At 39.7% G+C, this 26,320-nt stretch overlaps 2 protein-coding genes across 4 annotated transcripts in view; both read right to left on the reverse strand.

The window, feature by feature from the left end:
• Window positions 1–2,767: 2,767 nt before the first annotated feature.
• Window positions 2,768–19,039, reverse strand: zgc:113425 (uncharacterized protein LOC541425 homolog). Of its 3 annotated transcripts, none has more exons than XM_041782437.1 (6): window positions 18,620–19,039; window positions 14,867–14,926; window positions 6,734–6,865; window positions 4,086–4,232; window positions 3,078–3,135; window positions 2,768–2,967 (listed from the first exon to the last, which is right to left on the reverse strand). In XM_041782437.1, the coding sequence occupies exons 1-6, from the start codon at window positions 18,782–18,784 to the stop codon at window positions 2,861–2,863; spliced, it is 669 nt and encodes a 222-aa protein (XP_041638371.1). In that variant the 5' UTR covers window positions 18,785–19,039; the 3' UTR covers window positions 2,768–2,860. The 3 variants fall into 3 exon arrangements, with proteins under 3 accessions (XP_041638371.1, XP_041638370.1, XP_041638372.1); XM_041782436.1 differs by having other exon boundaries at window positions 2,768–2,970; XM_041782438.1 differs by lacking the exon at window positions 6,734–6,865 and having other exon boundaries at window positions 2,768–2,970.
• A 2,476-nt stretch (window positions 19,040–21,515) lies between these two features.
• Window positions 21,516–26,320, reverse strand: part of setd7 (SET domain containing 7, histone lysine methyltransferase) — a 38,293-nt gene continuing 33,488 nt past the window's right edge. The window contains exons 4-8 of the mRNA XM_041782432.1: window positions 24,066–24,255; window positions 23,661–23,742; window positions 23,431–23,548; window positions 22,438–22,595; window positions 21,516–22,212 (exon numbers count right to left, since the gene is read on the reverse strand). Coding sequence (XP_041638366.1) covers window positions 22,020–22,212; window positions 22,438–22,595; window positions 23,431–23,548; window positions 23,661–23,742; window positions 24,066–24,255 — 741 coding nt within the window. The 3' untranslated portion in view covers window positions 21,516–22,019. The remainder of the gene's footprint in view (window positions 22,213–22,437; window positions 22,596–23,430; window positions 23,549–23,660; window positions 23,743–24,065; window positions 24,256–26,320) is intronic.

Here is a 26,320-nt window from a genome sequence, read left to right on the forward strand (position 1 = left end):
CTTAACCTCACTTCAATCTCAGGATTCAGACTTTAATCTCACGTTAATCTCAGGATTCAGACTTTAATCTAACTTAAATCTCAGAATTCAGACATTAATCTCACTTTAATCTCAGGATTTAGACTTTAATCTCACTTTAATCTCAGGATTCAGACTTTAATCTCACTTTAATCTCAGGATTCAGACTTTGATTTCAGGATTCAGACTTAACCTCACTTCAATCTCAGGATTCAGACTTTAATCTCACGTTAATCTCAGGATTCAGACTTTAATCTAACTTAAATCTCAGAATTCAGACATTAATCTCACTTTAATCTCAGGATTTAGACTTTAATCTCACTTTAATCTCAGGATTCAGACATTAATCTCACTTTAATCTCAGATTCAGACTTTAATCTCACTTTAATCTCAGGATTTAGACTTTAATCTCACTTTAATTTCAAAATTCTGACTTAAATCTCAGAATTATGACTTTAATCTCACTTTAATCTCAGGATTCAGACTTTAATCTCACTTTAATTTCAAAATTCTGACTTAAATCTCAGAATTATGACTTTAATCTCACTTCAATCTCAGGATTCAGACTTTAATCTCACGTTAATCTCAGGATTCAGACTTTAATCTAACTTAAATCTCAGAATTCAGACATTAATCTCACTTTAATCTCAGGATTTAGACTTTAATCTCACTTTAATCTCAGGATTCAGACATTAATCTCACTTTAATCTCAGATTCAGACTTTAATCTCACTTTAATCTCAGGATTTAGACTTTAATCTCACTTTAATTTCAAAATTCTGACTTAAATCTCAGAATTATGACTTTAATCTCACTTTAATCTCAGGATTCAGACTTTAATCTCACTTTAATTTCAAAATTCTGACTTAAATCTCAGAATTATGACTTTAATCTCACTTCAATCTCAGGATTCAGACTTTAATCTCACGTTAATCTCAGGATTCAGACTTTAACTTAAATCTCAGAATTCAGACATTAATCTCACTTTAATCTCAGGATTTAGACTTTAATCTCACTTTAATCCCAGGATTCAGACTTTAATCTCTTTAATCTCAGGATTCAGACTATAATCTCACTTTAATCTAAGAATTCTGACTTAAATCTCAGAATTCAGACTTTAATCTCACTTTAATCTCAGGATTCAGACGTTACTCTCACTTTAATCTCAGGATTCAGACTTTAATCTCACTTTAATCTCAGGATCCAGACTTTAATCTCACTTTAATATCAGGATTCAGATGTTAGTCTCATTTTAATCTCAGGATTCTGACTCTAATCTCACTTTAATCTCAGAATTCTGACTTAAATCTCAGGATTCAGACGTTAATCTCACTTTAATCTCACGATTAAAATGTTAATCTCACTTTAATCTCATAATTCAGATGTTAACCTCTCTAATCTCAGAATTCTGACTCTAATCACACTTGAATCTCAATTAGGATATTAATCTCACATTAATCTCAGGATTCAGACGTTAATCTCACTTTAATCTCAGAATTCAGACTTTAACCTCTCTTTGATCTCAGGATTCAGACATTAATCTTACTCTAATCTCAGGATTCAGACTTTAATTTCATTTTAATCTCAGAATTCAGACTTTAATCTCACTTTAATCTCAGGATGAAGATGTTAATCTCACTTTAATCTCAGGATGCAGACATTAATCTCACTTTAATCTCAGATTCAGACGTTAATCTCACTTAAATCTCAGGATTAAGATGTTAATCTCACTTTAATCTCAGAATTCTGACTTAAATCTTAGTTTCAGACTTTAATCTCACTTTAATCTCAGAATTCAGACATTAATCTCAGGATTCAGACTTTAATCTCACTTTAATCACAGGATTTAGACTTTAATCTCAGAATTGTGACTTTAATCTCACTTTAATCTCAGGATTCAGACGTTAATCTCACTTTATTCTGAGGATTCAGACTTTAATCTCACTTTAATCTCAGGATTCAGACTTTAGTCTCACTTTAATCTCAGGATCCAGACTTTAATCTCTCTTCAATCTCAGGATTCAGACTTTTGTCTGAATTTAATCTCAGAATTCTGACTTAAATCTCAGATTCAGACTTCAATCTCACTTTAATCTCAGGATTCAGACGTTACTCTCACTTTAATCTCAGGATTCAGACTTTAATCTCACTTTAATCTCAGGATTCAGACATTAACCTCTCTTTAATCTCAGAATTCTGACTCTAATCTCACTTTAATCTCAGGATTAAGATGTTAATCTCTATTTAATCTCAGGATTCAGACTTTAATCTCACTTTAATCTCAGAATTCTGACTTTAATCTCACATTAATCTCAGGATTCAGACTTTAATCTCAGGATTCAGACTTTTATCTCACTTTAATCTCAGGATTCAGACTTTAATCTCACTTTAATCTCAGGATTCAGATTTTAATCTCACATTAATCTCAGGATTCAGACTTTAATCTAACTTAAATTTCAGAATTCAGACATTAATCTCACTTTAATCTCAGGATTTAGACTTTAAACTCACTTTAATCTCAGGATTCAGATTTTTATTTCACTTTAATCTCAGAATTCAGACATTAATCTCACTTTAATCTCAGGATTCAGATGTTAATCTCACTTTAATCTTAGAGCTGAAATAATAGAAGCCGTTTGATCTCTAACCTGATTGGCTCACTGGCTCTAGTCCCCCCCCCCCCCCAATAGTCATCACTGAATCAGAAATGTGCTGACTCATCTTTAAAGCAGATTACTCTACCAGATTAATGAATGAAAAAGCTTTTATTGAATGAATGAGTGAATTAACGTCCCTGATAAAAGACCACTTGGATAAATCCAGACCTGGAATACTCTCTGTAATTAGGTCAGTCTGCTGTATGGAGGCAGTTTGGAGGGGGCTTCCTCTTCTTCTGTGTTGGGCGGGTCTGCAGACTGAGCTGGAGAGTTGAAGAGTCTATCATCGCCCCCTGCTGGACATGAGGAGGACAACATTAGAATGTACGTGTGTCAAAAATGACAACTGGAAATCTCCAAAAACAAACATTTTAGGGTAGCATGGGAATTTTAGAGTCCTTACCTCGCCAAGTACAGACCATCTCAGTATCCCCGGGGTCACAATGAGGAACCAGGGTCTCCTGAAAGACCAAGACCAGAGGAAAACCACATCAACACAAATATTTATTAACTATTCCCATAAATACTACCCACTATTATCATCATAAATATTATTAAATATTACCCACTATTATCATCATAAATATTATTAAATATTACCCACTATTATCATCATAAATATTATTAAATATTACCTATTATTATCATCATAAATATTATTAAATATTACCCACTATTATCATCATAAATATTATTAGATATTACCCACTATTATCATCATAAATATTATTAAATATTACCCACTATTATCATCATAAATATTATTAAATATTACCCACTATTATCATCATCAGAAATATTATTAAATATTACCAATTATTATTAATTATTATCAGAATTATTACCAACTATTCTTATTATAAATATTATTTAATATTACAAACTATTATAAATCAATATTAAAAGTAATAAGCCACAGAAATTGGAGGAACCGGGGCTAAACTTTTTTTTTGTTTTTTTTTTTACAAAGGATCTTAAAACCTATATGAATGTGATATTGCAGGTTTTATTTTTTTTTTGCAGGATAAAAATAGGCAACAATAACAATAATAATATATTCTACATATATAACCACAAAATAATAATAATAATAATAATAATAATAATAATTTCAATTATTATAATATCAGGGATATAACCTACATATATGGCCATATAATAACAATATTAATTAAACAATAATAATAATAATGAAAGCAATAATAATAATTATTATTTTGATAATAATAATAATAACAATAATATAATAGCGATGATAATAATTATAATAAAAAATATTTCTAATCATAATTCTAATGACAAAAATAATAATCATCATAGTTATGATAACAACAACAACAATCATTTTAATCATCTCAATTCTGAAACCCATCCTTAGCCACAGCCACGTGTGAGCTGTACTTCCTCTCACCAGGCCAGTTCTGGCGTCATAGCAGCCACAGCAGGGAAGACTCCGGAAGCCCACGTAGCCGATGAAAGAGGACAGAAGCAGGCTGATGGTACACGCCAGGAGGATGGTGGCGTTGGCTCCTTTCACCATCCGATGAAGCACAAACGTCTGAGCACAGAGGAAGAGGAGGATGTTACCATGTCATGAAGAGTTCAGGTTTAGAGATTTATGGGTCCTCTTTTAGTCCAATCCTAATAACAGCTCTCTGGTTTCATTCACAGCTCAAATCAGACCGGATCAGACCAGTTTCAGGTCCAGGTTTGAATGTGTTTGTCAGTTTTCTACAGCCACCAGACTTTTATTTTGAAAGGCCAAATCCAAAATCAATACAAGCTGTCTTCCTGTCCAGAAATGGGACAGAAAACAGAGAAACCAGACAGTTGGTCAAAAACACAGAAACCAGACAGGTGGCCCTCCAGCAGATGGAGATCCAGGAATCCAGGAGTCCAGGTCCAGGTAAAGGACTACAGTAGTCCTGTAAAAGGACTATTGTAGTCCAGGTAAAGGACTACAGAAGTCCAGTTGAAGGACTACAGTTGTCCAGTTAAGCCTGAAAAAGGATGAGAGATGGACCAGGACCAGACTACAGTAGTCCAGTTAAAGGACTACAGTAGTCCTGTAAAAGGACTATTGTAGTCCAGGTAAAGGACTACAGAAGTCCTGTAAAAGGACTATTGTAGTCCAGGTAAAGGACTACAGAAGTCCAGTTGAAGGACTACAGTAGTCCAGTTAAGCCTGAAAAAGGATGAGAGATGGACCAGGACCAGACTACAGTAGTCCAGATAAAGTACTACAGTAATCCTGTAAAAGGACTATTGTAGTCCAGGTAAAAGACTACAGAAGTCCAGGTAAAGGACTACAGTAGTCCTGTAAAAGGACTATTGTAGTCCAGGTAAAGGACTACAGAAGTCCAGTTGAAGGACTACAGTTGTCCTGTAAAAGGACTATTGTAGTCCAGGTAAAGGACTACAGAAGTCCAGTTGAAGGACTACAGTAGTCCAGTTAAACCTGATCAAAGGATCAGAGATGGACCAGGACCAGACTACAGTAGTCCAGTTAAAGGACTACAGAAGTCCAGTTAAACCTGATCAAAGGATCAGAGATGGACCAGGACCAGACTACAGTAGTCCAGGTAAAGGACTACAGTAGTCCAGTTAAACCTGATCAAAGGATCAGAGATGGACCAGGACCAGACTACAGTAGTCCAGTTAAAGGACTACAGAAGTCCAGTTAAACCTGATCAAAGGATGAGAGATGGACCAGGACCAGACTACAGGAGTCCAGTTAAAGGACTACAGTAGTCCAGTTAAACCTGATCAAAGGATCAGAGATGGACCAGGACCAGACTACAGGAGTCCAGGTAAAGGACTACAGAAGTCCAGTTAAACCTGATCAAAGGATCAGAGATGGACCAGGACCAGACTACAGTAGTCCAGGTAAAGGACTACAGTAGTCCAGTTAAACCTGATCAAAGGATCAGAGATGGACCAGGACCAGACTACAGTAGTCCAGTTAAAGGACTACAGAAGTCCAGTTAAACCTGATCAAAGGATGAGAGATGGACCAGGACCAGACTACAGGAGTCCAGTTAAAGGACTACAGTAGTCCAGTTAAACCTGATCAAAGGATCAGAGATGGACCAGGACCAGACTACAGGAGTCCAGGTAAAGGACTACAGAAGTCCAGTTAAACCTGAAAAAGGATCAGAGATGGACCAGGACCAGACTACAGGAGTCCAGTTAAAGGACTACAGTAGTCCAGTTAAACCTGAAAAAGGATGAGGGATGGACCAGGACCGGACTACAGTAGTCCAGTTAAAGGACTACAGTAGTCCAGTTAAACCTGAAAAAGGATGAGAGATGGACCAGGACCGGACTACAGTAGTCCAGTTAAAGGACTACAGAAGTCCAGTTAAACCTGAAAAAGGATCAGAGATGTACCAGGACCAGACTACAGGAGTCCAGTTAAAGGACTACAGTAGTCCAGTTAAGCCTGAAAAAGGATGAGAGATGGACCAGGACCAGACTATAGTAGTCCAGTTAAAGGACTACAGTAGTCCAGTTAAACCTGATCAAAGGATCAGAGATGGACCAGGACCAGACTACAGGAGTCCAGTTAAAGGACTACAGTAGTCCAGTTAAACCTGATCAAAGGATCAGAGATGGACCAGGACCAGACTACAGTAGTCCAGTTAAAGGACTACAGTAGTCCAGTTAAAGGACTACAGTAGTCCAGTTAAACCTGATCAAAGGATCAGAGATGGACCAGGACTAGACTACAGGAGTCCAGGTAAAGGACTACAGTAGTCCAGTTAAACCTGATCAAAGGATCAGAGATGGACCAGGACCAGACTACAGGAGTCCAGTTACAGGACTACAGTAGTCCAGTTAAAGGACTACAGTAGTCCAGAGGACCAGACTGTGAACAGAGCTATGATCTAGGTTTATTTATTTATCAGTCAGTGTGTCACTGATTGTTTTACTGACTCGTCTCCGTCTCATGGATCCTCACACCCCGGGTCAGGCGGGTCTACAGGAGACATCAGTCTGCTCTGGCATTGTACTGGATCTGATCCAGAAGGATCTGTGACTGATAAAAACAGAGGTTACCACTTCAGGACTGCGATGGCGGTGGAACACGTCCTCGTCCTCCTCGCCGTAGGTGAGCGTCAGACAGGAGTAACCGAAAATCAGCGCTGCAGCCGCACAGGACAGTCCCGCTGCTGCCACCATCACGCTCACCTGAGGACACGGGTAGACTCTTTCAGCTGCACAACAAGACCACAGATGATGGACCCAGCCCTCAGATCCAGACCTGGGCAGGCTCGTAGAGGAGAGACACTAGGATCACGTTCATAAGAGTCCTGAGATCTGGATCAGGAGCCGGTCTGTGGGATTAGTGTTCCATTTCATTCATCAGTCTGTTTTTATGGCCCCAGTTTAAAACTCAGCCTATCTGCAGACCCTTTCCAAAGGGGGCAGGTCTAGACCATACTTGCATGTTACTGAACTGTTAACCTGATTAGGTCCAAACTGCTCCTCCAGCTGTTTTTCATTAGTACCACTTACTTTTCCAGCCTCTTGTTGCCCCATCCCTACTTTTTTGGGTTAATGAGCTGATACTTTCATGAAATGGTCTCAGCATCAACGTCTGATCTGTTGTTTCTACTATGAATCAAATCTGGGTTCATGACAATCACTGATGTGATCAAAGGATCAGAGATGGACCAGGACCAGACTACAGGAGTCCAGTCAAAGGACTGGAGTGAAAAAATTAGGACACCCTATGAAAGCCTGTGTGTTTTTTAAAGATATTTAGACATATGGATATTTATATCAATTTTAACAACACTGAGAGATATAAGTAATATATAAGTATATATAACAATTAAAACTGAAGAAAATACTTTTTAAAACTTTCCGTAAAATGTCATTTAAAATAGAAGCAATTTCTGGTGAGAAATAAATTAGGACATCCCCACATTTATTCCCACTTAAAATGGCTAAAATCACACACAGGTGTATCATCAGGTGCACATGATTAGAACATCGTTACTCAGTGTTTTGAAGGAGGCTTGCCCTGTTTAAACCTCAGACATTTGGTTTGGTGTGCTCCTGACTGTTGAAATGAGAGTGAACACCATGGTGAGATCCAAAGAGCTGAGCGAGGACATCAGAAAGAAGATTGTAGCAGCTTATGAGTCTGGTAAAGGATTCAAAAAGATCTCAAAACAATTTGAAATTAGCCATTCCACTGTCTGGAAAATAGTGTACAAGTGGAGGACATTCAAAACAACTGTTAACATGCCCAGGTCTGGCCGTCCAAGCAAGTTCACCCCAAGAGCAGACTGCAAGATGCTAAAAGAAGTCTCCAAAAACCCTAAAATGTCATCACGGGACCTACAGCAGGCTCTTGCTACTGTTGATGTGAAAGTGCATGACTCGACAATCAGAAAGAGACTGCACAAATCTAACTTTCATGGGAGGTGTGCAGGGAGGAAACCTTTGCTCTCTAAAAGAAACATGAAAGCCAGACTGAAGTTTGCCAGAGAGAACATAGACAAAGACCAGGACTTCTGGAACTACGTTCTTTGGACAGATGAGTCTAAAATTGAATTATTTGGACACCAGAACAGAGGACATGTGTGGCGTAAACCAAACACAGCATTCCAGGAAAAGAACCTCATACCAGCTGTGAAGCATGGAGGTGGAAGTCTCATGATTTATATCAAGGTCTCTTTATTGTTAATTTTTGCAATATATATATATGAAAGAAAAAAAAATACAAGTTATCGAAATACAGAACATACTAGACAACATACTACTCAAGTGTCAGTCATCCCACACTATCAGCGCAGGAAAAGAAAGACATCATGGGATTACATTATCTACTCCCATTTTCTCAACAAATACTAAGAAAGGCTTCCAGGTTTCATAAAATCTCAAGGTGGAGCCTTGAAGAGATTATCTTATCTTCTCCAGCTTGACATATCGCATGATCTCTTTAATCCAATGAGAATGTTTAGGAGGTAGAGGATCTTTCTATCTAAATAATATAAGGCGCCTGGCCAACAAAGTGCAGAAGGCCAGCATGTTACACCTGTTCTTATTCAGATGCATAGCCTGTGTCGTTATACCAAATAAGGCAGTGAGGGGAGAAGGATCTATCGGCACCTCTAATATTTTTGAAAGACTTTTAAAAATGGACTCCCAGAAGTTGTACAACCCAGGACAAGCCTAAAACATATGTAATAAGCTCGCAGGGGCCTGTTTACACCTGTCACAAGTAGGGTCTAGGTCTGGCCTAATTTTGGACAGTCTAACCTTCGATCAGTGAAGCCTGTGGACTATTTATATTGCACAGCGTCGTGTCTTTGACAGACAGATGATGTGTAAATTCTTCGTATAATTCTCGACCAAGTTTCATCTGAAATTTGTTCATTTAAGTCCTCTTCCCATTTGGCTTTAAGTTGAGTTAGAATCTTTGAGTTATGCTGGTTAAGTAGATTATAAATCCTACCTATAATCTGGTTCAGGTTTGCTCTGATCTTGAAAATGGAATCTAACAAGGGTGCTGGAGAATATATGGGAAAGCAATCGGTTTGTGAGGTAATAAAGCTCTGCACTTGTAAATATCTATAAAAATGAGATCTAGGGATATCAAATTTACTTAGTAGTTGCTCGAAGGCTGCAAAGGAATCATTTATATAGAGATCCTTTAGAGATAATATTCCTCTGTCAAGCCAGATGTCAAAGGCTCTGTCTGACACTGAAGGAGCAAATGTGATTCTTAACTATTGGAGCAAAAAGAGGTATACTGTGGAGTGCAAATGCTTTCCGAAATTGGTTCCAAATTTTCACTGACTGTATCACAATGGGGTTGGCAGTAAAATTGGAGAGAGGTTTAACCAATGGCAGATCAGCACATAATACAGCTGGCGGAGAGGTGCATTTACAGGATGTATTCTCTATGGTTAGCCATTTCGGAGAATTTAAGGTGTTTAAATCTCTCATCCAGTACATCAGAGTTCTTATGTTTGCCGCCCAGTAATAATAAAGGAGATTAGGTAATGCCAGACCACCATGAAGTCGAGGTCTCTGCAGTATACATCCCCGTATGCGTGTTTTTTTTTATTCCATATGAAATCTGATATAAGTCTGTTCACAGAGCTAAAAAAAATCTTGTCAGAAATATAGGGAGACTTTGAAATAAATAGAGGAACCTAGGCAAAATGTTCATCTTAACTGTACTGATCCTTCCCATTAGGGAAAGGGGCAACTGGTCCCAGCATTTAATATCTTGTTTCACATGCTCTATTAAGGGCAAAAAATTAGCTTTGTAGAGGTCCTTATAGTTGTGCGTTATCCAGACTCCCAAATACTTAAACTTCTTTGTAGTAATATTGAATGGGGTTGAATTATAGGAAATATTTTTGGCAGCATTGTTGATTGGAATTAACTCACTTTTTTGAAGGTTAATCTTATAGCCAGATATTCTACCAAATTTCTTTAGCATGTCTAATAGCCTAGGGAGACTTAGCAAAGGATCCGACAGATATAATAGCAAATCATCTGCATAAAGCGAAACTTTGCACTCTTGACCTCTCTTGTCAATTCCTTTAATAGCAATGTCTTGTCGTATGGCTAGCGCCAGTGGTTTAATTGCTATGGCGAAAAGGAGCGGGGGCATCGGACAGCCCTGTCTCGTACCTCTTTGTAAGTGAAAATAGGTAGAAAGATTATTGTTGGTGCAGGCTGCAGCCATTGGGAAAGAATATAGTTTTTTATCCAAGACAAAAATTTCGGGCCGAAACCAAATTTTTTGAGTGCATAGAATAAATAATCCCACTCCACCTGATCAAAAGCCTTCTCAGCATCAAATGAGAGTAAAACCTCCGGTGTATCGGATGGAGTGGGATCATAAAGAATATTTAAAAGGCACCTGATATTAAAAAAAGAGTATCGGTTCCTCATAAATCCTGTTTGGTCGGCCAATATGATAGCTGGAAGGGGGATCTCGAGACGTCGAGCCAAGAGTTTAGCAAGGATCTTTACATGTGAGTTCAGAAGGGAGATAGGGCGATAGGAGCCACATTGAAGCGGAATTTTATCTTTTTTAAGGATGAGTGAAATGGTTGCTTCTCTCATAGTTTTAGGCAGACAATTAGAGGAAAGTGATTCCTCAAAGACTGAAAGAAGGAGTAGTGCTAGAGGCTCCAAGAATGTTTTAGAAAATTCAGATGGGAACCCATCGGGTCCAGGAGACTTACCCCTCTGCATGCTCTTAATAGCCTCTGCGACCTCCTCTATAGAGATGTCACTATCTAGGTCCGCTGCCTGCTCCGGATCTATTCTAGGGATATCAAGGTTGTGGAAGAACTCATCTAAAGCTGACTGATTGGCTGGTGGCTCTGAAGTATACAAACTGAAATAAAAGTTATGAAAACATGAGTTAATCTCTAAAGGATCACTGTGAGTTAAACCTTGTTCATCCTCAATTTCAGATATGTACTGACTGGCAGTCCTCTGACACAACTGGTGTGCTAAAATTTTACCTGCCTTCTCCCCATACTCATACATACTATGTCTGGACTTTAAAATAAGATTTTCAGCTTCTGACGTAGAAATGAGATCAAATTCCATTTTTAGCGTTAGGTGTTGCTTGAGTAAATCATCTGAGGGTGAATGACTATACATTGTATCAAGTTTCAAAATATCATCTGCCAGCTGATTACGGCGCTTGGTGTTACGTTTTCTCTGCGCTGCACAGAATGATATAACCTGACCCCTTAGGTATGCTTTCAACGACTCCCAGACAGTTGAGACTGACATCCCAGGGGTCTGGTTGTTGATTAGAAAAAATTCAACTTCAGATTTAATAAAGCTTACAAAATTTTCCTCGGACAAGAGCAACGGATTAAGCCTCCAAGGACAATACCCAGAGTGTGCGTCAGGGATGCGCATTCTCATAGTCAAGGGGCCATGGTCAGAGATGACTATAGGTTCATAGTCGCAGGCCACTACCAATGGCAAAAGTTTTTTATCTATAAAAAAATAGTCTATCCATGAGAATGTCTTATGAACTGAGGAGAAGAAAGAGTAAGCTCTAGATATTGGATTGCGGAAGCGCCAAACGTCAGCCATGCTGTATGTTTGTAGGAAAAGCTTGATGGTTTGTGCCGATCTAGACTCAGGGGTTGTCCTGGAGGAGCTACGATCAAGGTTTGGGTAAAGTACACAGTTTGCATCTCCACCTAAGATGAGATGATGTGTATCCAAATTGGGGAGTCGGGAAAAAAAGTTGGAGAAAAACATGTGATCATCCCAATTTGGGGCATAGATATTTGCAAAAATAACTGGGATTCTGTACAGCCGACCAACCACAACAACATAACGCCCCATGGGATCAGATTCTACACTAGACATTACAAATGGGACGTTCTTACTGATTAGGATTGCCACCCCTCTCGCCTTAGAGCCAAAATTGGAATGAAATACTTGTCCTATGCATCCACCTCTCAACCTATATAGGTCAGCAGTGCGGAGATGGGTCTCCTGGAGGAACGCAATATCAGCCTTAAGTTGACTAAGATGCATTAGTATTCCCTTACGTTTTACAGGGTGATTCAGAGATTTAACATTCCAACTTACAAAATTAACCATACAGCCTGAAGACCTTTCCAAGTCACTTTTAGCTGCCATTAATTTTCATATCAAGTAGTATCATGCATGTATATCCCAAAATTTGTAAACAGTGTAAGTTGAAGCATGTAAGACAACAAACAAAACAAAGAGACAACACATGTCCAGTAGGTCCCAAACCCTTGTCGCCCAAAAGAACATGGCGATCATAACACCCTTTACAAACAAAGCCACACACTAAGCGATGGTAATGGGGAACAGCCATTGTCCAGCTGGCAGCTCCTGCCAGACCTTATCAGTAACGGAGCTTGAAAGCGCACTGAGTTATAATAAAACATTCGAGGATGCCATGTCACTGGAGCAGTTAAAGTTTAAGTTAACCTAGAACTGGTGAAATTAGCAGAGTGCCACTTAAAGCTTTAAAATATATGCTAGCCTGCTCACAAACACCCAAGTAAGATCCAAATGACATGTACTCACCACACAATTGGCTGAACTGTGCGTGCGCACAAAGAAAATAATAATAATAATAAAAATAACAAACATATATTAATAGAAGGATACAGAAATTAGGTCCTCTGAGTCTGGCCCTGTAGCATCTATATTACCAGCACAAAAAAGTGAACAGTTGTGGATGCCAGTCCTCTGAGGCAAAAAGACAGGTTAGCGTCCGTTTTAGTTTTCTGTATCAATGGTATTCTTCACTCAGGTCATAGCCTCGTCCGGATTTAGGAATTCCTTGTCCTCTCCCTTGAATGAAATGCGGAGTCGAGCCGGGAATAAAATCCCATAGCGGATGTCTCATCGGCCTCGAAGTGGGTTCCTGATGTTGTTGAACGCAGCCCGGGCCTTGGCAACACTCTCGGTGTAATCAGGGAAGATGGATATCTGTTCTCCTTGGTACCGGAGCGGAGCTTGCTCCCGGGCGCGGCGTAGCACGTCTACACAGTCCTGGTAATAGTGAAGCCTGGCAATAATAACCCGGGGCTTGCCATGCTTACTCTGCCCCATGCCTTGGTGTGAGCGGTCGATCAGGATATCTTTATCCAGGGCCAGGGCCTCCTTCAGTAGCTTAGAAATGGAGGCAGCGGAGCTCGAGTCTGGTCCCTCCTTCACACCCACAATGCGGATATTATTTCTCCGCTGCCTACCCTCCAAACCCTCGTTTTTCGTCTTTACCTGAGCCACCTCCGCTTTAAGTTTGACGACTTCTGCCTGTAACGTAGCGACCTCATCTGTCCATGTGGAAAGTCCCGTCTCCATGTCGGTGATGGTGGCTTTCATTTTGTCTACTTCAGAGCGGATAGCTGCAGCATTGTTAACAATTTTAGACTTAACCTCTATCCGCTCGTTCTTCAGTAAGTCGAAGTCTTCAGCGAACGTTTGTTTCAGCTCAGTTCTGATGATGCCAGAAATGTCCGCTCTTAATGAAGACAGAATGTCCGCTTTCAGACCCTCGGCGTCCATCGATGACTCTGACCGTGGAGAGGATGGTTGAGTGCCGCGGTTTGCTGTTGTCAACACCGAGGTGTAGCTAGGCCTTGAGCTTGAGTTTCCAGTATTTGTAATTACGGAGTTTGGCGGCTGCTGCCATTACCTGCACTGTTCCAGACTTGCTCCAGTGTATTTTGAATACTTAGACTAATTTTATTTGCATTAAATGCGCAGTAAAAATGTGTTTTTGTAAAGGTTAGGCGGAAGCTTGTCTCAAACACCTCCTACTCCATTGTCGCCTCACTAGCGCCCCCCGAAGTGTCATCATTTGGGGATGCTTTGCTGCAGCAGGACCTGGCCAGCTCACCATCATAGAATCTACCATGAATTCTGTCGTGTATCAGAGGGTGCTTGAGGAACATGTGAGACCATCTGCAACATGACAGTGACCCAAAACATCCCAGTAAATCCACCAAGGACTGGCTGACAACTAAGAAAAGGAGAGTCCTGGAATGGCCGACTCAAAGCCCAGATCTTAACCCCACTGAGATGCTGTGGGGTGACTTGAAACGGGCTGTACATGCAAGAAAACCCTCAAACATCTCACAGCTGAAAGAATTCTGTGTTGAGGAGTGGGGCAAACTTTCCTCAGACCGATGTCAGAGACTGGTAAACGGCTACAAGAAGCGTCTCACTGAAGTTATCTCAGCCAAAGGGGGTAACACCAGCTCTTAGGGGGTAGGGTGTCCCAACTTCCTCCTCAGTTAGAATACGTATCCTTGTTGATATCTTTTGTGTAATGAGTTAAAAAGGTGAATTTTTGTTGTTTACCTGCAGTTAAATCACTTTCTTTACCTGAGTGAGAAATAAAACAAGATTAGACATCGATATGTGAACATTTCTTAATAATGAACTGAATGTTTAATGGGGTGTCCTAATTCTTCACGACTGTATTTCCTGTCTGGTTCTAGAAATTAGAGAGCAGAGACTCAGACAGTGGGGGAGGGGCCCTGGAACCCTGAGAGGCCCCTGTAGGACCCTATAGGCCCCTACAACGTTGACCTTTGACCTTGTCATAGCTGAGCCCTGGCTGTAATATTCTAATAGTAATAATTCTGGAAAAACCAGGATGAAGAGGACAACAAAGGGTTAAAAGGACAGACTCACCAGGAGGGAGTTTTTTCTTTGGGAGGCAAAGAGCGCCAGAACACCGGGAGAGGCCATGACCTGTAAGACCAGAACGACCTGGATGAAGTTTGATTTAAGAGCCAATGACAGAGCCAGAACAGAGCATGTGACGGACAGGAGCCAATCAGTGAGCATGTAACTGAGAGGAGCTGAAAATTAACGTTTAGGTAGGAGCCAATGAGAGGGCACTAAAGGAGCCAGAGCAGGATCAGAGCAAGATTCTTCTCATCATAAACTCAGAGTCAGATATAAAACAAGATTCTTCTCATCATAAACTCGGTCAGATATGAAACAAGATTCTTCTCATCATAAACTCACAGTCAGATATGAAACAAGATTCTTCTCATCATAAACTCACAGTCAGATATGAAACAAGATTCTTCTCATCATAAACTCACAGTCAGATATGAAACAAGATTCTTCTCATCATAAACTCAGAGTCAGATATGAAACAAGATTCTTCTCATCATAAACTCAGAGTCAGATATGAAACAAGATTCTTCTCATCATAAACTCACAGTCAGATATGAAACAAGATTCTTCTCATCATAAACTCACAGTCAGATATGAAACAAGATTCTTCTCATCATAAACTCACAGTCAGATATGAAACAAGATTCTTCTCATCATAAACTCAGAGTCAGATATGAAACAAGATTCTTCTCATCATAAACTCAGAGTCAGATATGAAACAAGATTCTTCTCATCATAAACTCAGAGTCAGATATGAAACAAGATTCTTCTCATCATAAACTCAGAGTCAGATATAAAACAAGATTCTTCTCATCATAAACTCACAGTCAGATATGAAACAAGATTCTTCTCATCATAAACTCAGAGTCAGATATGAAACAAGATTCTTCTCATCATAAACTCAGAGTCAGATATGAAACAAGATTCTTCTCATCATAAACTCGGTCAGATATGAAACAAGATTCTTCTCATCATAAACTCAGAGTCAGATATGAAACAAGATTCTTCTCATCATAAACTCAGAGTCAGATATGAAACAAGATTCTTCTCATCATAAACTCACAGTCAGATATAAAACAAGATTCTTCTCATCATAAACTCAGAGTCAGATATGAAACAAGATTCTTCTCATCATAAACTCAGAGTCAGATATGAAACAAGATTCTTCTCATCATAAACTCAGAGTCAGATATGAAACAAGATTCTTCTCATCATAAACTCAGAGTCAGATATAAAACAAGATTCTTCTCATCATACACTCACAGTCAGATATGAAACAAGATTCTTCTCATCATAAACTCAGAGTCAGATATGAAACAAGATTCTTCTCATCATAAACTCAGAGTCAGATATGAAACAAGATTCTTCTCATCATAAACTCAGAGTCAGATATAAAACAAGATTCTTCTCATCATAAACTCGGTCAGATATGAAACAAGATTCTTCTCATCATAAACTCAGAGTCAGATATAAAACAAGATTCTTCTCATCATAAACTCAGAGTCAGATATAAAACAAGATTCTTCTCATCATAAACTCACAGTCAGATATGAAACATGATTCTTCTCATCATAAACTCAGAGTCAGATATGAAACAAGATTCTTCTCATCATAAACTCAGAGTCAGATATGAAACAAGATTCTTCTCATCATAAACTCACAGTCAGATATGAAACAAGATTCTTCTCATCATAAACTCACAGTCAGATATGAAACAAGATTCTTCTCATCATAAACTCACAGTCAGATATAAAACAAGATTCTTCTCATCATAAACTCACAGTCAGATATAAAACAAGATTCTTCTCATCATAAACTCACAGTCAGATATAAAACAAGATTCTTCTCATCATAAACTCACAGTCAGATGTGAAACAAGATTCTTCTCATCATAAACTCAGAGTCAGATATGAAACAAGATTCTTCTCATCATAAACTCACAGTCAGATATGAAACAAGATTCTTCTCATCATAAACTCAGAGTCAGATATGAAACAAGATTCTTCTCATCATAAACTCACAGTCAGATATGAAACAAGATTCTTCTCATCATAAACTCAGAGTCAGATATGAAACAAGATTCTTCTCATCATAAACTCAGAGTCAGATATGAAACAAGATTCTTCTCATCATAAACTCACAGTCAGATATGAAACAAGATTCTTCTCATCATAAACTCAGAGTCAGATATGAAACAAGATTCTTCTCATCATAAACTCACAGTCAGATATGAAACAAGATTCTTCTCATCATAAACTCAGAGTCAGATATAAAACAAGATTCTTCTCATCATAAACTCACAGTCAGATATGAAACAAGATTCTTCTCATCATAAACTCAGAGTCAGATATGAAACAAGATTCTTCTCATCATAAACTCACAGTCAGTTATAAAACAAGATTCTTCTCATCATAAACTTAGAGTCAGATATGAAACAAGATTCTTCTCATCATAAACTCACAGTCAGATATGAAACAAGATTCTTCTCATCATAAACTCAGAGTCAGATATGAAACAAGATTCTTCTCATCATAAACTCACAGTCAGATATGAAACAAGATTCTTCTCATCATAAACTCACAGTCAGATATGAAACAAGATTCTTCTCATCATAAACTCACAGTCAGATATGAAACAAGATTCTTCTCATCATTAACTCAGAGTCAGATATGAAACAAGTTTCTTCTCATCATAAACTCACAGTCAGATATGAAACAAGATTCTTCTCATCATAAACTCACAGTCAGATATGAAACAAGATTCTTCTCATCATTAACTCAGAGTCAGATATGAAACAAGATTCTTCTCATCATAAACTCAGAGTCAGATATGAAACAAGATTCTTCTCATCATAAACTCACAGTCAGATATGAAACAAGATTCTTCTCATCATAAACTCACAGTCAGATATGAAACAAGATTTTTCTCATCATAAACTCACAGTCAGATATGAAACAAGATTTTTCTCATCATAAACTCACAGTCAGATATGAAACAAGATTTTTCTCATCATAAACTCACAGTCAGATATGAAACAAGATTCTTCTCATCATTAACTCAGAGTCAGATATGAAACAAGATTCTTCTCATCATAAACTCAGAGTCAGATATGAAACAAGATTCTTCTCATCATAAACTCACAGTCAGATATGAAACAAGATTTTTCTCATCATAAACTCACAGTCAGATATGAAACAAGATTCTTCTCATCATAAACTCAGAGTCAGATATGAAACAAGATTCTTCTCATCATAAACTCACAGTCAGATATGAAACAAGATTCTTCTCATCATAAACTCACAGTCAGATATGAAACAAGATTTTTCTCATCATAAACTCACAGTCAGATATGAAACAAGATTCTTCTCATCATAAACTCACAGTCAGATATGAAACAAGATTTTTCTCATCATAAACTCACAGTCAGATATGAAACAAGATTTTTCTCATCATAAACTCACAGTCAGATATGAAACAAGATTTTTCTCATCATAAACTCACAGTCAGATATGAAACAAGATTCTTCTCTTCACTCTGACTGTTACTCATTTTTATCTCTTAACTTTTTAGTTTAGCGTGAATACATTTTTTCCTCTCTGACTTTATTCCCTCTCACTGCTTTGACTCTCACGGGCCTCCGTACATGACTCAACAGGTAAACGCAGTAGGACAGCCCATGGATCACTGATTTATTGATCAGCTGTAGTCCTTCTCTTAGGCCCTGACTGATCAGGTATCGATAAGAGGATCGATACTCACCAGCCCCCCCCACAACGGGGTCCTGGTCGTGCTCAGAGCCGTGTCTTTGCGGAAAACCGCGTCCATGAACCCACAGACCACACAGAGACCTGAACAGGCTATCTGGAGGATCCCGAGGACCAGCACGCTCCTCTGGTTGAAGATGAAGTACCGGTACCGGTCCATGTCCCGGTGTTAACCCGCTACCAGGCCACGGTTCACGGTCGATGTGTGCCCTCGGTCGGGATAGTCAAACTTCAGCTTCCGGTGATTGTAGGACGATTTGAGTGCCTGTCAGAGACAGAAACATGAGTCCTGGAGGTAAAGGTGTTCCTGAGACCTAGACTACATGTCCGGTGATAGCAGAGAGCCCGGTGTTCCCGGTAATCCTGGAAATCTCCTGTGGCGAGGCTCTTCCGGGCAGTGGGTTGGTCTCGTTGTTTCAGCAGGTAGGAGGTTCATCATTAACCTGGACCAGGGGAGAGAGGGATATTTGAGCCCTGCGTCTGGACTGACAGGCAAACGAGGCCCCGCCCCTCCTACTGGGGTTTGAAAACCTTTAACCGGCAACACTAGGCCAGATACCAGACTCTCTTTAGAGATCCATTTAGACCAGATACCAGACTCTCTTTAGTGATCCATTTAGACCAGATACCAGACTCTCATTAGAGATCCATTTAGACCAGATACCAGACTCTCTTTAGTGATCCATTTAGACCAGATACCAGACTCTCATTAGTGATCCATTTAGACCAGATACCAGACTCTCTTTAGAGATCCATTTAGACCAGATACAAGACTCTCTTTAAAGATCCATTTAGACCAGATACCAGACTCTCTTTAGAGATCCATTTAGACCAGATACCAGACTCTCATTAGAGATCCATTTAGACCAGATACCAGACTCTCTTTAAAGATCCATTTAGACCAGATACCAGACTCTCATTAGAGATCCATTTAGACCAGATACCAGACTCTCATTAGAGATCCATTTAGACCAGATACCAGACTCTCTTTAGTGATCAATTTAGACCAGATACCAGACTCTCATTAAAGATCCATTTAGACCAGATACCAGACTCTCATTACAGATCCATTTAGACCAGATACCAGACTCTCTTTAGAGATCCATTTAGACCAGATACCAGACTCTCTTTAGTGATCCATTTAGACCAGATACCAGACTCTCTTTAGTGATCCATTTAGACCAGATACCAGACTCTCTTTAGAGATCCATTTAGACCAGATACCAGACTCTCATTAGAGATCCATTTAGACCAGATACCAGATTCTCTTTAGAGATCCATTTAGACCAGATACCAGACTCTCATTAGAGATCCATTTAGACCAGATACCAGACTCTCATTAGAGATCCATTTAGACCAGATACCAGACTCTCTTTAGAGATCCATTTAGACCAGATACCAGACTCTCATTAGTGATCCATTTAGACCAGATACCAGACTCTCATTAGAGATCCATTTAGACCAGATACCAGACTCTCTTTAGTGATCCATTAAGCCCAGATACCAGACTCTCATTAGTGATCCATTTAGACCAGATACCAGACTCTCATTAGAGATCAATTTAGACCAGATACCAGACTCTCATTAGAGATCCATTTAGACCAGATACCAGACTCTCTTTAGAGATCCATTTAGACCAGATACCAGACTCTCATTAGTGATCCATTTAGACCAGATACCAGACTCTCATTAGAGATCAATTTAGACCAGATACCAGACTCTCATTAGTGATCCATTTAGACCAGATACCAGACTCTCATTAGAGATCCATTTAGACCAGATACCAGACTCTCTTTAGAGATCCATTTAGACCAGATACCAGACTCTCATTAGAGATCCATTTAGACCAGATACCAGACTCTCTTTAAAGATCCATTTAGACCAGATACCAGACTCTCTTTAGTGATCCATTTAGACCAGATACCAGACTCTCATTAGAGATCCATTTAGACCAGATACCAGACTCTCATTAGTGATCCATTTAGACCAGATACCAGACTCTCATTAGAGATCCATTTAGAGCAGATACCAGACTCTCATTAGTGATCCATTTAGACCAGATACAAGACTCTCATAAGAGATCCATTTAGACCAGATACCAGACTCTCTTTAGTGATCCATTTAGACCAGATACCAGACTCTCATTAGTGATCCATTTAGACCAGATACCAGACTCTCATTAGAGATCCATTTAGACCAGATACCAGACTCTCTTTAGAGATCCATTTAGACCAGATACCAGACTCTCATTAGAGATCCATTTAGACCAGATACCAGACTCTCTTTAAAGATCCTTTTAGACCAGATACCAGACTCTCTTTAGTGATCCATTTAGACCAGATACCAGACTCTCATTAGAGATCCATTTAGACCAGATACCAGACTCTCTTTAGTGATCCATTTAGACCAGATACCAGACTCTCATTAGTGATCCATTTAGACCAGATACCAGACTCTCTTTAGAGATCCATTTAGACCAGATACCAGACTCTCATTAGAGATCCATTTAGACCAGATACCAGACTCTCTTTAGTGATCCATTTAGACCAGATACCAGACTCTCTTTAGTGATCCATTTAGACCAGATACCAGACTCTCTTTAGTGATCCATTTAGACCAGATACCAGACTCTCTTTAGTGATCCATTTAGACCAGATACCAGACTCTCTTTAAAGATCCATTTAGACCAGATACCAGACTCTCTTTAGAGATCCATTTAGACCAGATACCAGACTCTCTTTAGTGATAAAAAAACTAATGAAAACTTTAAGTGCTCATTCGTTTAATTGTCCTTTTATTTAAGTCCAGTATTTCAGCAGATCCTTTAGTCCATCGGTGACTCGGTTCATCAGGTTAAAACTCTTTGGTGGAAGCAGAAACTCCAGACTTTACTCTGTGGTACAGTTTATTTGATGTGGTACATTTCTGTGGTGAAATATCATTCAGGATGAGTTTAGAAAAGTCTAACCAAGTCATAGTCTTAGAAAACCTCTGAAATAATCCGTTATTGAGATGAACCTTTAATATTTCATGTGAATAGATCCAGAATAGTTTAAGATAAATGGACTGAGATGCTGCATTAGTCTCTATAAAAACATTTAAAAGGATGAAATAAAGACCGAGCCCTGATCAGAAAGCTGCCATCTAACTGAGCAGACATAACTGAGGGAAACTAAATTATTCTGACAGTATGTCAGTACTTTATGAGAACCAAATACTAAATCTTTATTCATGTGAAATCTGATGATGAAGAAGGCCACAGAGGTCAAATCAGACTGAGCAGCATCCAGAGAAATGTCTGCCATGTTTTGGTTTGTTGCATAGTTCTGGAGTAGTCCTGAAAGGTCCTCAAAAAAGGGGGGCCTTTTATTGTCCACAGACTTTCACCACAGCTCCTACTGTCCACTGGGGGGCGCCTGTCTCTGTTGGAAGTCCTTCAGCTCCAGTTTGTACCAATCAGGGGCCTCAGGGCCGTTTTTCCCCTCTGCATCATGATCATAACCATAAGAAACAGTCAGCTCCTCATCCTTCTGCACAGCCCGCAGCGTTCGGATGCACTTGATAGGCCCAAAGCGGGGGTGGACAAACCTGGACACACCAACACAAAACAGGTGTTAGCATGATGACGGACAAAGCCACAAAGCCATAGTTCCTCTCTTTAAGAGGAGTCACTACTCTTTACTATTATCACCATCATTACAATTCATTGTTATCCATCTAAAACCTCAGTACTGCCTCTGGTCTTCCTACAGCTCTATGGTTTCTCTGACTTAAAGAGTCCTAGTTCCTTTCTCCTCCACTCTGTGAACTTACGGGTCGTATTTGCAGTTGGGGTTGAAGGAGTGGTTTGCTTTGTGACCCAGGGAAGCACAGTATCTGTCTGTGTGGTCGAACGGCTGTGGGACGTCGATGACTGTGTCCTCGTCCAATGAGATTGTGTTTCCGTTCATCGCCCAGTCTCTGCTGTCCACCTGAAGAGGGAAATACTGATGAGTACTGCTGGTATGACCTTTAAACTAGCCAGGTCACTGTTCAGTCACTACTTTATACTTCCTATTATCACTGTTAACACTTGTTTGTATTAGTCTAAGGGTCACAGGTCCACTTAGAGCTCTCAGCCTGTCCTACTGGAGAACTTAGGGAAGTGGGAAGGAGGCAAAGACATAAAATAATAGGATATAGGCCTATAAAATGATAACAACTCCAAACAGGCTGATAGATCACTGCTAAAACTAACTTTCAAAAACAGCAGCCACCAGCAGAACTAAGCACAGTTTACTTTATGGAGCTATTTCAACTGATTAATGTATGATTTTATTATTATTATCATTTATAGCTACTCTCTGGTTTATCTGGCTCTAAAGTTAGGTGTATTTAAGCTGATAAATGTGTATTTTATTATTATTATCATTTATAGCTACTCTCTGGTTTATCTGGCTCTAAAGTTAGGTGTATTTCAACTGATTAATGTATGATTTTATTATTATTATCATTTATAGCTACTCTCTGGTTTATCTGGCTCTAAAGTTAGGTGTATTTAAGCTGATAAATGTGTATTTTACTATTATTATCATTTATAGCTACTCTCTGGTTTATCTGGCTCTAAAGTTAGGTGTATTTAAGCTGATAAATGTGTGTTTTATTATTAATCAGGGGGGTTAGAGTTAACTCTAACCCTAACCCAAACTGTTATCCTTCATTTTTGCTGACTTAGAGGAACCAGATGGCAGCCTGGTTTGTCTATCACTGCTGAAATTTCTTGGTAAATCTTTTATCAGGGTTTCTCTGTTAATAAATGCCTCATACCTCAGAATGCGTGATCCTGACTCCGTTATAAAAAGCCATCACAGTGCCAGCGGCGGTGGCGGTCTTGGCGAACAGACCCTGTCCTGCTCCTTTAATCATGGAGTCTGAAACAAAGACCCTGACACAGAGCCAACGTGAGGAACCGTCCTCTCAGTTATCAGTTATTCTGAGTCTGAACACATGATCCTAAACCTCAGGGTGTCATCCTGTGGAGTGGAACAGTTACTCACATTTTGCTCTCATAAGGATCAGGAAGCAGGGCATGGGTGGCGATGCACGTAGGTGTGGACTTATCGTATGAGTACACCGGACCTGAAAGACAGAACGTTAATGTTTTTATCTTTACACAAAATAAAGTTCAGATCATCAGAGTCCTCCATGGTAATTCAACATATACCATGGAAAACAACGTTGGTTTTTGTCTCCATCATCCAAATTTCTGTTTGAGTCGTATGATTAGAATGATTTTAACCTTTATTCAGACTGCAATTGTTTCTCTTTCCTCATCCTGTCAGGTGGTTTTCATCGGTGGTATTTACTATGCTTAGACTTCGTACAGACATTAAAACTACTTCTGTCTCTTGGAAGGAAGTTCTAGAGTTCAGCTTTACATGAAAAATGAGGTCCTCACTCACTGTTAGGGGCAATTTCAAAGCGTGGTCGTCCGCTCTGGTTGGAGATCAGGGCGGCACAGCGAGCCTCGATCAGCTCTCCGTCCACAAAGCTTCCAAAGAGGGCGGTCACTCCATCGGGGTAAATGTAGGCTAAAGATCCACCGGTCAGCTCGCCGTCTTCATTCACCTCCCCAAACACACAACCTCCATCCTAGAAGCACCAGAAACACACACCACAGGGAAAATCAACACACCACATGAAACATCAACACACCACAGGAAACATGAAGAGGCACAGCACCAACCATTACATATATAAACACAGTGATGGTGGGGACTGTTCTAACTGTTGATAGAAACACAGTGATGGTGGGGACTGTTCTAACTGTTGATATAAACACAGTGATGGTGGCGACTGTTCTAACTGTTGACATAAACGCAGTGATGGTGGCGACTGTTCTAACTGTTGATATAAACACAGTGATGGTGGGGACTGTTCTAACTGTTGATAGAAACACAGTGATGGTGGGGACTGTTCTAACTGTTGATAGAAACACAGTGATGGTGGCGACTGTTCTGTTGATGTAAACACAGTGATGGTGGTGACTGTTCTAACTGTTGACATAAACACAGTGATGGTGGCGACTGTTCTAACTGTTGACATAAACGCAGTGATGGTGGCGACTGTTCTAACTGTTGACATAAACACAGTGATGGTGGCGACTGTTCTAACTGTTGATAGAAACACAGTGATGGTGGCGACTGTTCTGTTGATGTAAACACAGTGATGGTGGTGACTGTTCTAACTGTTGACATAAACGCAGTGATGGTGGCGACTGTTCTAACTGTTGATAGAAACACAGTGATGTTGGTGACTGTTCTGTTGATGTAAACACAGTGATGGTGGCGACTGTTCTAACTGTTGATAGAAACACAGTGATGGTGGCGACTGTTCTAACTGTTGATAGAAACACAGTGATGGTGGCGACTGTTCTAATTGTTGACATAAACGCAGTGATGGTGGCGACTGTTCTAACTGTTGACATAAACGCAGTGATGGTGGCGACTGTTCTAACTGTTGATAGAAACACAGTGATGTTGGTGACTGTTCTGTTGATGTAAACACAGTGATGGTGGCGACTGTTCTAACTGTTGATAGAAACACAGTGATGGTGGGGACTGTTCTAACTGTTGATAGAAACACAGTGATGGTGGCGACTGTTCTAATTGTTGATGTAAACACAGTGATGTTGGCGACTGTTCTAACTGTTGATAGAAACACAGTGATGGTGGCGACTGTTCTAACTGTTGATAGAAACACAGTGATGGTGGCGACTGTTCTAATTGTTGATGTAAACACAGTGATGTTGGCGACTGTTCTAACTGTTGATAGAAACACAGTGATGGTGGCGACTGTTCTGTTGATGTAAACACAGGGATGGTGGCGACTGTTCTAACTGTTGATAGAAACACAATGATGATGGCGACTGTTCTAACTGTTGATAGAAACACAGTGATGTTGGCGACTGTTCTAACTGTTGATAGAAACACAGGGATGGTGGCGACTGTTCTAACTGTTGATAGAAAAACAGTGATGGTGGCGACTGTTCTAACTGTTGATAGAAACACAGTGATGGTGGCGACTGTTCTGTTGATGTAAACACAGTGATGATGGCGACTGTTCTGTTGATGTCAACACAGTGATGGTGGCGACTGTTCTAACTGTTGATAGAAACACAGTGATGGTGGTGACTGTTCTAACTGTTGATAGAAACACAGTGATGGTGGCAACTGTTCTAACTGTTGATAGAAACACAGTGATGGTGGCGACTGTTCTGTTGATGTAAACACAGTGATGGTGGCGACTGTTCTAACTGTTGATAGAAACACAGTGATGGTGGAAACTGTTCTAACTGTTGACATTAAAACAGTGATGGTGGCGACTGTTCTAACTGTTGGTAGAAACACAGTGATGGTGGCAACTGTTCTGTTGATGTAAATACAGTGATGGTGGCGACTGTTCTAACTGTTGATAGAAACACAGTGATGGTGGCGACTGTTCTAACTGTTGATAGAAACACAGTGATGGTGGCGACTGTTCTAACTGTTGATAGAAACACAGTGATGGTGGCGACTGTTCTAACTGTTGATAGAAACACAGTGATGGTGGCGACTGTTCTAACTGTTGATAGAAACACAGTGATGGTGGCGACTGTTCTGTTGATGTAAACACAGTGATGGTGGCGACTGTTCTAACTGTTGATAGAAACACAGTG

Source organism: Cheilinus undulatus, unplaced genomic scaffold, assembly GCF_018320785.1.
Source record: "Cheilinus undulatus unplaced genomic scaffold, ASM1832078v1 Contig13, whole genome shotgun sequence".
NCBI classification, from domain to species: Eukaryota; Metazoa; Chordata; class Actinopteri; order Labriformes; family Labridae; genus Cheilinus; species Cheilinus undulatus.